The 13,591-nt window shown below is 43.4% G+C and overlaps 2 protein-coding genes across 5 annotated transcripts in view; both read right to left on the bottom strand.

Annotated features, from left to right (window-relative positions):
• Nucleotides 1-40: 40 nt before the first annotated feature.
• On the bottom strand, nucleotides 41-12,901 carry LOC110532738 (integrin beta-7). Of its 4 annotated transcripts, none has more exons than XM_021616853.3 (17): nucleotides 12,616-12,901; nucleotides 7,403-7,476; nucleotides 7,227-7,306; nucleotides 6,808-6,991; nucleotides 5,911-6,081; nucleotides 5,387-5,550; nucleotides 5,128-5,208; nucleotides 3,566-3,724; nucleotides 3,396-3,491; nucleotides 3,187-3,276; nucleotides 2,951-3,091; nucleotides 2,518-2,708; nucleotides 1,903-2,141; nucleotides 1,469-1,679; nucleotides 996-1,180; nucleotides 673-830; nucleotides 41-479 (listed from the first exon to the last, which is right to left on the bottom strand). In XM_021616853.3, exons 2-17 carry the CDS (start codon nucleotides 7,467-7,469, stop codon nucleotides 378-380), a joined length of 2,319 nt encoding a protein of 772 aa, XP_021472528.3. In that variant the 5' UTR covers nucleotides 7,470-7,476; nucleotides 12,616-12,901; the 3' UTR covers nucleotides 41-377. The 4 variants fall into 4 exon arrangements, with proteins under 4 accessions (XP_021472528.3, XP_021472526.3, XP_090041887.1 ...); XM_021616851.3 differs by having other exon boundaries at nucleotides 673-833; XM_090185761.1 differs by having other exon boundaries at nucleotides 12,450-12,901.
• A 218-nt stretch (nucleotides 12,902-13,119) lies between these two features.
• Nucleotides 13,120-13,591, bottom strand: part of LOC110532739 (ATP-dependent 6-phosphofructokinase, muscle type) — a 34,818-nt gene continuing 34,346 nt past the window's right edge. The window contains exon 21 of the mRNA XM_036988808.2: nucleotides 13,120-13,588. Within this exon, the coding sequence (XP_036844703.2) occupies nucleotides 13,402-13,588 (187 nt within the window). The 3' untranslated portion in view covers nucleotides 13,120-13,401. The remainder of the gene's footprint in view (nucleotides 13,589-13,591) is intronic.

Here is a 13,591-nt window from a genome sequence, read left to right on the forward strand (position 1 = left end):
TGTTTCCGGTTGACAAACGGATATACAAACAAGTAGCGTCTTTTCTTTCTTGAAATACTGTACTTTTATTGTAGGCTACAATACATTTTGTACGTTTTATCAAAGAATGGCAACACATTTTTGGGGGAGTCGCTATAACGTTTCTAAACCATTGATTTCATATCAGAGGATCACTGGATATAGTGTGATGTGATGTTCTACATTTTGGCAGGATTATGAAAGCTACTATTCATACACAAAGTAGAACACCACTTTCCTTGGGTTCTTTCACATGTACATTTAACAACAAAAAATCTCCAGCCACATAAAAATCCCACCAAGTATCATATCTCCTACAACAATTCAGCTGAGCCATAATAGACCACATCACATTTGTTTTATTTTCCAAAGGTTGATGTAGCACAATCTGCATCTGGCTCCAACACTTGCATGGGGTTGGTGAATGTTGTCTTGGCCTCTTGGAACAGTGGATTTTGAGTCTGTAATAAATAAATAAAAAATGTAGGAAATAACACATAAATCTAGCAACCCATCAACATAGTTTTTGTCCTTCAAAGGGTCAGCAAATGCCTCACATTTTGAATCACACTCGTGCTGCCTTTTTCTACTTTTGACTGTGTTTTTGGATGGTGCATATTATAATTGTCCCTTTCTCTCTTTTCTTATACTCACGTCTTCCCAGCAGATATTTTCCTTATCCTTCAGGAAACTTCTACGCTCCCGCTGGTAGGACACTTCTAACATCAGCCGGTAAATTATTATCATGATGACACCCAGTAAAACGATTCCTACCACTGCCTTCCCCATGTTTATAATCCATGGGTCAATCCCTCCTTTCAGGAATTGAGGAAGACACCACAAGACAAGAGACAAAAAATACACGATTTATTACCAATGGGTGTTGCTTAGGATTGGCTTCGGATAATATACGGAAGTTCTCTATGGGGAAAAATAAAGTTATTCTATAATTTACAGTTTGACAATATAAAACTTACTTGGAGTATCTGTGTAGTAGACAAAGATGTCACCAGTGTTTATGAGGAGTTCCACATTAAAACGTACAGTATCATCCTGACAGGTGAATGATTGAGTCCCATTGATGCGGATAGGCTTGGCAGAGCCACAGGGATGGTGACACATGTTTATGGCTGACTCATGTAACATGCAAGCAACACAGGCCCTAAAACACGCACCAAGGAAAATGTTTTATTTGGTCCTTCGTACTCAAATATACAGTATATAGCAACCAACTAATAGTAATAGTGTGGAAACAAAACTGTAGCTAAAGTAATACGTTGCACCTGTTGAAATGATCATGGACTAATATTTGGAAGATAAAATGTCCTGTATAGCTCTATTGGTAAGAGTGCCATGGTTGTGGGGTCAATTCCCTCTGGGATTACATACAAGTTGCTTTGGATAAAAGCATCTACTATGTGGCATATATAGTACATCAGGTTTATCTCACCGGTATGTGTCACATGGTGCCAGGGGCTTGGTGCAGTGGCTGCCAAAGAAACCAGGGTGACAATGGCATTCATTACATTCACACTGTCCTCGGTGAGAGCAGATTCCATCGTTACTGGTCTGGCACTGATCTGTGAGGGTAGAGCATTCACATGCAGGGCCTGTGTAGTTGTGGAAACACTCACAGTTACCACAGTCACACCTCCCATTACCTGCAGAACAGACAGATACACGGACAGAACACATACAGGGGCGTTAATAATCTCAATACAGACTGTACTAAAAACCCTCTCCAGCTCTTTTGAGCCAGATAGGATAATAATTTTCAGCATATTAAACTAAAGTGGTTGAGAAGAAAAAGCAGTGAAACCAGGTGATAAACACATTCTAAAGGACATTTTAAACACTCCCATTCTAAACCTAACTTCCCCTTACCGCCACAGATCATGTTGTTGTGACGGTTACAGCTAATGTCGTCACACTGGCAGTGTTGGCCCCTGTGTTGGCCCCAGCAGATACATTGGCCACACACACAGCTCCCATGGCCGCTGCACAGTGGTGTGCCTGTGCTGTTTGTCTGTGCAGGTGAACACAGGGTCTCTAAGGCCAGACTGGTGTCTTTGTCCGGCTGTGTTTCACACTCACAACGCTGGCCTGTGTGTCCTGAATCACAGCTGTAAAACAACCATGGTCAAGTAGAGAGGAGATTCAGCAACTCTTGGAGGACAATGGAATTAAATAAAAAAGCTAATTTTCTGTTAAAAATAGAGCCAACGCATTTCAGCTTTTGGCCTTCACACAGTGATTCTATAAGTCAAATGTATTCTCAAAGCCCTTTTAACATCAACAGTTGTCGCAAAGACCTTTGCAGCAACCCGGCCTAGACCCAAAGATCAAGGTTATTGGTTTCAACAAAGCACTGATGTCTGCACCACATCAATTTCAACCAACATACAGCAGCAAGATGATGAAATGTCTCTCTTCAATACACAACTTAATGCTGAAGATAGTGAAAATCAGCACGGCTGTAAGTTGGGTGCCACTACCTACCTACAGATACCACAGTGGAATGTTCCATTGCCATGACACTGGGATGACTGTTCCTCGGAGTCCTGACAGTCACAGTCACACAGCGTCTCCACGGTAACCCTCAGCTCTTCATTGATACCCTGCACTTTGATGATGAAAGACTCTGTCTTGGACAGACAGCTCGAGCTGGTCACAGTAACTGTGAAATTGACCTATACAGTCGAATGATCAATAGGGTTCATAAAAGCAGTTTTTTATTTGTCTGGTCCCCTGGGTCTCCACATGCTGTACCACATTTTTGTTAACTGTAGTGGATGACTAAGTGCAAACCTAGAATTATACCTTGGCTTTTCTGAGTCAGTTGTATTGACAGTGCTTTTTGAGTATACAGTTCACTGGGCATTATTAGAGGACGTTGCTACTGCCACAGTATTTAACCTGCCAGTTGCTTTACCTGTTGATTGGTTCTGACATCACTGCACTCCCCTCTGTCCTGCCCCTGAGCTAGCCTGTCATCACCACAGTGGGAGTTGTAGGAGACCCCCAGGCCTGGTGGGACATCACGGTGCTCCAGGAGGATGGAGGACAATAGGTTCTGAGGAGGACATCAGTGGAAGAGGTCATCATGAATCTTTCAGTACAACTGAAATGCCATAGTTGGGTTTGTGCAGTAGGTATAAATAGACTCACGTTGCAGGCCTCAGAGATGAGCTGAACAACGTTGCTGGAGTCATCCTCCAGGAGGCCCACCACCGACTGGGGGATCATCTCACTGAGTGCCTGGGATGGGGGTTCAGAAAAGGAGTTTGAGGGTCATGTTCATTAGGGCACACCGTATCCAAAAGATTTAGACATTGCTAAGGGAGCAAACTCAAGTCTTCAGTAACTGAATTCCTTACCTCATAGTTTTGAATATGCTGGTCTGTCACTGCAAAGATCAGCCTGATGTTATTGGCTGATAGGACCTGAGATAGGTGTCCAACTGAGGGATAGTCCTAAAATACATTTGTGTGGAGGTTGGTTTGTGAGAAGAGATAGCTTCCTAGGGACGGACATAAGGTTCACTCACATAAACGGTGTCCTTATTATAGAGCCCATTGCTATTCAGGTGGCATTTCCCGTCGTTAGGTTGGTAGATCCCAGCAAGCTTCCCATCACCTGCCAGGTGGAAGATATCGTCTGAGGTGTAGACCAGGATACGAGTTGCATTACCCCAGCCAATGTCATCCTACAGACAGGTTGGGTGGAGGGTTTTAAACTACATATACAGTACATACAATATTACAGTATATAAAAACAATGACTTAAACATTGTGCTGACCCAGGATTGACGGGCCGCCCCCAGGAAGTAAGGGTAGGAAACACATCCGCCCCACTGATCCTCAACAAGGGGGCCCCTCAGGTGTGTGTGCTCAGTCCCCTCCTGTACTCCCTGTTCACTCATGACTGCACGGCCAGGCACAACTCCAACACCATCATTAAGTTTGCTGATGACACAACAGTGGTAGGCCTGATCACCAACAATGATGAGACAGCTTATAGGGAGGACCGTGTGGTAGGGACCGTGTGGTGCAAGGACAACAACAACCTCTCCCTCAATGTGATCAAGACTAAGGAGATGATCGTGGACTAAAGGAAAAGGAGGACCGAGCACACCCCCATTCTCATGTAGTGGAGCAGGTTGAGAGCTTCAAGTTCCTTGGCATCCACATCACCAACAAACTAAAATGGTCCAAGCACACCAAGACAGTCGTGAAGAGGGCACGACAAAACCTATTCCCCCTCAGGAGACTGAAAAGATTTGCCATGGGTCCTCAGATCCTCAAAAGGTTTTACAGCTGCACCATTGAGAGCATCCTGACGGGTTGCATCACTGCCTGGAATGGCAACTGCTCGGCCTCAGACCGCAAGGCACTACAGAGGGTAGTGCGTACGGCCCAGTACATCACCGGGGCCAAGCTTCCTGCCATCCAGGACCTCTATACCAGGTGGTGTCAGAGGAAGGCCCTAAAAATTGTGAAAGACTCCAGCCACCCAAGTCAGATTGTTCTCTTTGCTACCGCACGGCGAGCGGTACCGGAGCCCCAAGTCTAGGTCCAAGAGGCTTCTAAACAGCTTCTACCTAAGACTACTGAACAGCTAATCAAATGGCTACCCAGACTATTTGCATCCCTCCCCCATACGCCGCTGCTACTGTCTGTTATTATCTATGCATAGCCACTTTAATAACCCTACCTGCATGTACATAATTACCACAATTACCTCGACTAACCGGTGCCCCCGCACATTGACTCTATAACGGTACCCCCTGTATATAGCCCCGCTATTGTTATTTACTGCTGCTCTTTAATTACTTGTTTTTCTTATCTCTTACTTTAAAAAAAATGTTTTTACCTGTTGAGGTCTACACCTGTTGTATTCAGTGCATGTGACAAATAAAATTTGATTTTATTTTATTGGACTTTATGTACAGTATGCTGTTCTATGTGATTAGACATACTTAGGGCAGGCCAGTGCATAAAGGCTCAATGAAGCTTATTTGCTGTTCTTTTCCACGGTTTTCTCTCTAACTCTATTTTCAAAATACAGTTCTGAGTTCTATTGAAACACCAATCAGCCATTCGTTCTTACCTGACAGACAGCCACCTGCATGATGGCGTCAAAGCCTGACTCTGGGTTGTCTAGGTTACTGGAGATGCTCTGCTTGCTCACCTAAAGGCGTGACACAGAAGAGGAAATTAATAAAGGACTGACATGGCAATACCTTGAACCAATGGCGCAGGACAGAAGAATAAGAAGGATAATAAGACAAAAAGAAGAAGAAGAAGCCTGGAGTTGGAAGTGATGTTCTACAAGGAGTTCAAAGTCGTAAGTAACTCTACTGGCTCACCTTTCTCTCAAACTCTTCAACATCCTCAGTGAGCTTCAGTACATGTTTGAAGCTGAAGGCAGGCTGGCAGGGGTTCTTGTACCCCTCAATGCATGGGTTGGCCAGTTTGGCCTCCACTGTATTGACGTAGGGTACCGCCACCTTATCCACAAAGGAACCAAAGCCTGAGGGGGATAGAGAAACACTATGAGGGCTAGACTTTTGACCCCAAGTGTGAACCTCATCCCCAGGCTCAACTGCTGCAGCCGGCTGATGGATGAGATTAGCCTGAACCTGACAGGGATTGTCAACAGGTTCCGATCGGATCAGGCATAAACTTTCAGTCCAAATCAAAACGGTAAAGTGGGCAAACTTTCCTCTGCATGAATTGGTTGAGTTGGGCTGATGGGTGAATTGTATGCTCTGTTCAAGGGTCATATAATCTTACCGGTTGACGGGAAGTGATGGAGCTGAGACGCACAGACACAATAAGTTTGAGAGCAACACCTTCCAAAGCCCCATAATGGCTGGACAGTGACACTCACCTATCCTGAGAGCACTGGTGATGTTCTTCATGGCAGTGGCCACCTCCCGTCCCAGGTTCCTAATGTTCTTCAGGTCATCTTTCATGGAGAAAGACAGGTCCATCAGGTAGTACAGGTCTATGGGATAAACCTCTGCACGCCTGAACCTCACCTCAAATGACTGGGGCATGCCTGGGATTTAAACAGAAGAGGGTGATAAGAGGAAAAGTGATCAACCATCAAATGTGCATGTGATTGATCAAAGGAGCATTGATCAAACATAACATATTTTATACTTACTTAGGCCTTGGGCTATCAACAATCAATATCATATTGTATGAGATAATAATAATAATATTAGCCTAAGATAAGTTATACTTGCAAAGTAAAATGTCCTCTGATTTCCCTATAATAATCAGTGGACCAATCAGTGGGGATAATTTGTAGAAGTTTAAATCCTCACCAGAACTGGTTGTTCTCTTGTTCTAATGACCTAATTTCAACCTGTTTTGTCTGCTGTCTACAGTCTTCACTGACTCAGGTGTGTGTGTGTGTGTGTGTGTGTGTGTGTGTGTGTGTGTGTGTGTGCCTGCCTGTGTGAGTCCTCAGTCCCTACACTCTTAGGAAAAATAAATTGCTATCTAGAACCAAAAAGAGTTCTTCAGCTGTCCCCATAGCAGAACCCTTTGAAGAACCCCTTTTGGTTCCAGGTAGAACCTATTTGGGTTCCTTGTATAAACCTTTCCATGGAGGGTTCTACATGGAACCTAAAATAGTTCTACCTGTAACCAAAAAGGGTTCTCCTATGGGGAAAGCCGCAGAACCATTTTGGAATCCTTTTTTCTAAGAGTGTACCGACTCTAAGAGTGTGCCTTCCCGGCTTCCGTGTGTCCATACGTGTAAGTCCTAAGTCCTCACCAACTCTTAGCTTAAGGTGGAGGTTCTGTGGCTCTAGCTGGACCCCGTTCCCCATTGGCTCCTCTGCCCTGCTCCGTATTGCAGGCTGGGGGTTCAGGACCTGTCCGTCAGAGCAGTGTCTCTTTCTCAGTGCCTCCTCCCTGTCACAGCGACGCTCGTCTGGCTCCCCTTGCGCCAGGAAATCCTGCAGGTCAGAGGTCAACAGAACACAACTTTGACAGATGGCTTGAAAGTTTCTGCTTGAATAGAGAGGCGTGTAAAGGATCTGAGGACTAATATGAATATTGTTGATACATACTGTATGTACATACTATGTTATTGCTATGGAGGTTTGTTTTGAGTGTAACCCACACCAAAGTAATTCAAAGCCTGGTAGAATGTTCTCAACAAATGTAAAAAATAATAACAGATTGAGATACCTTCTGTTTACACCAGGCACAGCCAAGGCTTCTCAGACACTCAGTGCAGGTGGGCTTAGACAGGCATCTTCCATCCAGGCCTAGAGAGCATGGACACAGAGGCATGCAGTCTGTCTGTGAAAAACACACCCTTTCAGAGGATGGGTTCTCCATTCGCTATGTGCATCGCCACTTACCCATAGATCCTCTCAGCTCAGTGAAGTGTATCAGAAGAACCACCACAGCCAGCCACACCTTTCTCATTGTCTGCCTATACAGAGAGAGAGAGAGAGAGAGAGAGAGAGAGAGAGAGAGAGAGAGAGAGAGAGAGAGAGAGAGAGAGAGACATTTTATTGTTTATTATCTATTTCACTTGCTTTGGCAATGTAAAAATATTATAGCTAGGACCACAAATACAAATCCCATCTAGACACTGTTGCCCTAGAGCACACAAAAAACGATACAGTACATACCTCGGCTAAACATCAACACCACATTTAACTTCCACAAAGCTGTGAACGATCTGACAGACAAGGCAAGAAGGGCATTCTACGCCATCAAAAGGAACATAAAATTCGACATACCAATTAGGATCTGTCAAAAAAAGACTTGAATCTGTTATAGAACCCATTGCCCTTTATGGTTTTGAGGTCTGGGGTCCGCTCACCAACCAAGAATTCACAAAATGGGACAAGCACCAAATTGAGACTCTGCATGCAGAATTCTGAACAAATATCCTCCGTGTCCAATGAAAAACACCAAATAATGCATGCAGAGCAGAATTAGTCTGATACCCACTATTTATCAAAATCCAGAAAAGAGCCTTTAAATTCTACAACCACCTAATAGGAAGTGATTCCAAAACATTCCATGACAAAGCCATCACCTACAGAGAGACAAACCTGGAGAAGAGTTCCCCAAGCAAGCTGGCCCTGGGGCTCTGTTCACAAACACAAACAGAGCCCCAGAACAACACAATTAGACCCAACCAAATCATGAGAAAACAAAAAGATAATTACTTGACACATTAACAAAAAAACTGAGCAAACTAGAATGCTACTTGGCCCTAAACAGAGAGTACACTGTAGCAGAATACCTGACCCTGTGATTGACCCAAAATGAAGGATTAAATTGTCCCCCCGTCATCAATCTACACACAATACCCCATAATGACAAAGCAAAAACAGGTTTAGACATTTTTGCAAATGTATATAATAAAAAAACAACTCAAATATCACATTTACAGAAGTATTCAGACCCTTTACTCAGTATGTTGTTGAAGTGCCTTTGGCAGCGATTACAGCCTCCAGTCTTCTTGGGTATGAGGCTACAAGCTTGGCACACCTCTATTTGGGGAGTTTCTCCCACTCTTCTCTGCAGATCCTCTCAATCTCTGTCAGGTTGGATGGGGATCGTCGCTGCGCTGCTATGTTCAGGTCTCCCCAGAGATGTTCTATCGGGTTCCAGTCCGGGCTCTTTCACCTTACAGTGAATTTTTTTACTTACAAGCCCTTAACCAACAATGTAGTTTTAAGAACCCCCCCCCCCCACAAAAAAATAATAATAATGAAAGAGCAGCAGTAAAATAACAATAGCAAGGCTTTATACAGGGGGTACCGGTACAGAGTCAATGTGGAGGCTTTATACAGGGGGTACCGGTACAGAGTCAATGTGGAGGCTATATACAGGGGGTACCGGTACAGAGTCAATGTGGAGGCTTTATACAGGGTGTTACGGTACAGAGTCAATGTGGAGGATATATACAGGGTGTTACGGTACAGAGTCAATGTGGAGGCTATATACAGGGGGTACTGGTTCAGAGTCAATGTGGAGGCTTTATACAGGGTGTTACGGTACAGAGTCAATGTGGAGGATATATACAGGGTGTTACGGTACAGGGCCAATGTGGAGGCTATATACAGGTGGTACCGGTACAGAGTCAATGTGGAGGCTTTATACAGGGTGTTACGGTACAGAGTCAATGTGGAGGATATATACAGGGTGTTACGGTACAGGGCCAATGTGGAGGCTATATACAGGGGGTACTGGTTCAGAGTCAATGTGGAGGCTATATACAGGTGGTACCGGTACAGAGTCAATGTGGAGGCTTTATACAGGGTGTTACGGTACAGAGTCAATGTGGAGGATATATACAGGGTGTTACGGTACAGGGCCAATGTGGAGGCTATATACAGGGGGTACTGGTACAGGGCCAATGTGGAGGCTATATACAGGGGGTACTGGTTCAGAGTCAATGTGGAGGCTTTATACAGGGTGTTACGGTACAGGGCCAATGTGGAGGCTATATACAGGGGGTACTGGTTCAGAGTCAATGTGGAGGCTATATACAGGGGGTACTGGTTCAGAGTCAATGTGGAGGCTATATACAGGGTGTTACGGTACAGGGCCAATGTGGAGGCTATATACAGGGGGTACTGGTTCAGAGTCAATGTGGAGGCTATATACAGGGGGTACTGGTTCAGAGTCAATGTGGAGGCTATATACAGGGGGTACTGGTTCAGAGTCAATGTGCGGGGGCACCAGTTAGTCGAGGTAATTGAGGTAATATGTACATGTAGGTAGAGTTATTAAAGTGACAATTCAGAAACTTGTCCCAAGGCCACTCCTGCGTCGTCTTGGCTGTGTGCTTAGGGTCGTTGTCCTGTTGGAAGGTGAACCGCCGCCCCAGTCTGAGGTCCTGAGCACTCGAGCAGGTTTTCATTAAGGTTCTCTGTACTTTTCTCCATTCCTCTTTTCCTCGGTCCTGACTAGTCTCCCAGTCCCTGCAGCTGAAAAACATCCCCACAGCATGATGCTGCCACCAACATGTTTCACCATGGGGATGGTGCCTGGTTTCCTCCTGACATGACGCTTGACATTCAGGCCAAAGAGTTCAATCTTTTTTTCATCAGACCAGAGAATCTCAAATCAAATTTGATTTGTCACATGCGCCGGAAACAACAGTGAAATGCTTACTTACAAGCCCTTAACCAACGATGCAGTTAAGAAAATACCTCAAATAAATTAAATAAATTAAAAATAAATGTATAATTAAAAATATATACATATATAAAACAAAAACAAAAATAAATTTGATAAAAATATATATTTTTAAATTTCAATACATAAATAGATAAATTAAAAATAAATGTATAATTAAAATATATACATATATAAAACAAAAACAAAAATAAATTTGATAAAAATATATATTTTTAAATTTCAATACATAAATAGATAAACAAATAAAATGGTCTGAGAGTCCTTTAGGTGTTGTTTGTCAAACTCCAAGCGGGCAGTCATGTTTTTTTTTACTGAAGAGTAGCTTCCATCTGGCCACTCTACCATAAAGGCCTGATTGGTGGAGTGCTGCAGAGATGGTTGTCCTTCTGGAAGCTTCTCCCATCGCCACAGAGGAACTCTGGAGCGCTGTCAGATTGACAATCGGGTTCTTGGTCACTTCCCTGACAAATTACTTTCTCCCCTGATTGCTCAGGAAGAGTCTTGGTAGTTCCAAACTTATTCCATTTAAGAATGATGGAGGCCACTGTGTTCTTGGGGACCTTCAATGCTACAGAAATGTTTTGGTACCCTTCCCCAGATCTGTGCCTCGACACAATCCTGTCTCAGAGCTCTACGGACAATTCCTTCAACCTCACTGATTGGTTTTTGCTCTGACATGCACTGTCAACTCTGGGACTTTATATAGACAGGTGTGTGCCTTTCCAAATCATGTCCAATCAATTGAATTTACCACAGGTGGTCTCTGATCAAGTTGTAGAAACAGCTCAAGGATGATAATTGGAAACAGGATGCACCTGAGCTCAATTTTGAGTCTCGTACCAATTGGTCTGAATCCTTATGTAAATATGGTATATATATATTTTTTTTTTTCTATATATTTGCAAAAATGTCTAAAAACATGTTTTCACTTCCTCATGACGGGGTGTTGTGTGTAGGTTTATGAGGGAAAAAATATATAATCTGTTTTTTTTAAATGTGGGAAAATGGAAAGGAGTCTGAATACTTTCCGATACTTTGCACTGTATTTCCCTCAGATTACACAGAGCCACAAATAATTCGAAAACAAATCCAAATTTGATAAACTCCCATATCTACTGGGTGAAATACCACCGTGTGACATCACAGCAGCAATATTTGTGACCTGTTGCCACAAGAAAAGGGCAACCAGTGAAGAACAAACACCATTGTAAATACAACCCATATTTATGTTTATTTATTTTCCCTTTTGTACATGAACTATTTGCACATCCTTAAAACACTGTATATATCCATAATATGACATTTGAAATGTCTTTATTCTTTTGGATCTTGTGAGTGTAATGTTTACTGTTCATTTTGTATTTATTATATATTTCCCTTGCTTTGGCAATGTAAACACATGTTTCCCATGTCAATAAAGCCCCTTGAATTGAATTGAGAGAGAGAGACCGACAGAGAGAGACAGAGACAGAGAGAGAGGTAGAGAGAGAGAGACACACACAGAGAGAGACAGACAGAGAGAGAGAGACAGACAGAGAGAGACAGAGACAGAGAGAGAGGTAGAGAGAGAGAGACACACACAGAGAGAGACAGACAGAGAGAGAGAGACAGACAGAGAGAGACAGAGACAGAGAGAGAGGTAGAGAGAGAGAGACACACACAGAGAGAGACAGACAGAGAGAGAGAGACAGACAGAGAGAGACAGAGACAGAGAGAGAGGTAGAGAGAGAGAGACACACACAGAGAGAGACAGACAGAGAGAGAGAGACAGACAGAGAGAGACAGAGACAGAGAGAGAGGTAGAGAGAGAGAGACAGACAGAGAGACAGAGACAGAGAGAGAGGTAGAGAGAGAGAGAGACCGACAGAGAGAGACAGAGACAGAGAGAGAGGTAGAGAGAGAGAGACACACACAGAGAGAGAGAGGTGCTGTCTTCAACAGTTTTACACTCTTGTTATTCTAGTTTCAGTTCCTCTTCACAGAGAGAGGGTCACCACACTGTTTCAGATGCTACTCAGCATGAGATACATTAATGTTGTTTGTTTAATGTACTTTTTCATAAAATATGCAATTTAAAAAAATATACAGTCCCAAAGACACTCTTTAGTGTTAGCAATATATTTACAAAGCAGCCAATTATATTGTTTCCTACTCCTAACCAACACGATTTGACCAGTGAGCCCAAGTTTTCTTCAACTAAGAACAATTGAAAAGTTTGACAGACATGTTACAATCTCATACCTGAGAGCTTCTGAACAGGCCCATTAGTATGACAGGTCTGTCACCTGCTCTTGAGGTTTCATGAGTTCGATGATAAAGAGTCAGGTTACAGTAGTGTCCTTGTGACTTTTAGTCTGCTGGATTCGGACTTGAGTTGCACTTTAAGTTGTAAAAATGACTGACAAACCTGGATGGCACCAACACATCCACTTCTCTGTCTCCCAGTTCTGGAATCTCCTTCTGCAAGACAGGCTGGGGACATCAGGGACTTCCCAGGTGAAGTGAACGTTGAGGCAAGGTCCTGACAACAGAGTACATCCTAAAGGTAATGAATGTAAAGATACAGTACCAAGGTGACAGTAGAAGTAGGAGGGCATGGAGAAGGAATCCTGAGGTTAGGTTGTCTGTCTGATGGAGAGGTCCCTCTTTGACAAGTTTGGGTGAGATGTGAGAACACATGCAACTTTGGGTGTGTCCCTCCTTTGCATATCATCACGTTTAGCTTCTGAATGCTGAGTGAGTTCTCTATTTTGCAAGGCGGCCACCAGCCAATTCTCCCCTTAAAACATTGAACCTATTTTTTAAGATTATGTTATGATTCTAATGTCATTATTTTGCACTTTTGTTTTATTGGAAAGGAAAAGCATTAAAATACTGTAAGCCATGGAAAAATAAATCACAAGAGTCAAAATAGTAACAAGTGTTTAATTCTTGAAGAAAGGCAAAACTGGCTCCCAGAGCAGGGCAGCCCACCGAGTTCACTGATTAAGACGCGAAGAAAGAGTATGTGAGGAAAAATAGTTGAGAAGACCAAGGAGATCAGAAAGGAAACAACGGGCACAAAATAATGTAACTCTGGTTCAGATGATTAATTCATCCAGAAACATACATGTAAAACACACATAAATTTAATACAAATAAATGACTCTTCTTCCTCTTCCTCCTCCTCCTCTTCTTGCTCCTCATCTTCCCCCTATTCTTCTTCCTCTTCTACCTCCTCCTTGTGCTTCTTCATCAGTGGTGCGGGCATCGACACCCTCTTCTTGATCACATGTTCCATGTGGGCATGCTCAGATGTGTCCAGGCTGATATTGTATTTAGCCAAGATCTTCATGATGGGCCTCAGCTTCAGCCACCACGATGTCTTGGGGATGCGGTGCCTG

Source organism: Oncorhynchus mykiss, chromosome 9 (assembly GCF_057628025.1).
Source record: "Oncorhynchus mykiss isolate SJ-2025 chromosome 9, ASM5762802v1, whole genome shotgun sequence".
NCBI classification, from domain to species: Eukaryota; Metazoa; Chordata; class Actinopteri; order Salmoniformes; family Salmonidae; genus Oncorhynchus; species Oncorhynchus mykiss.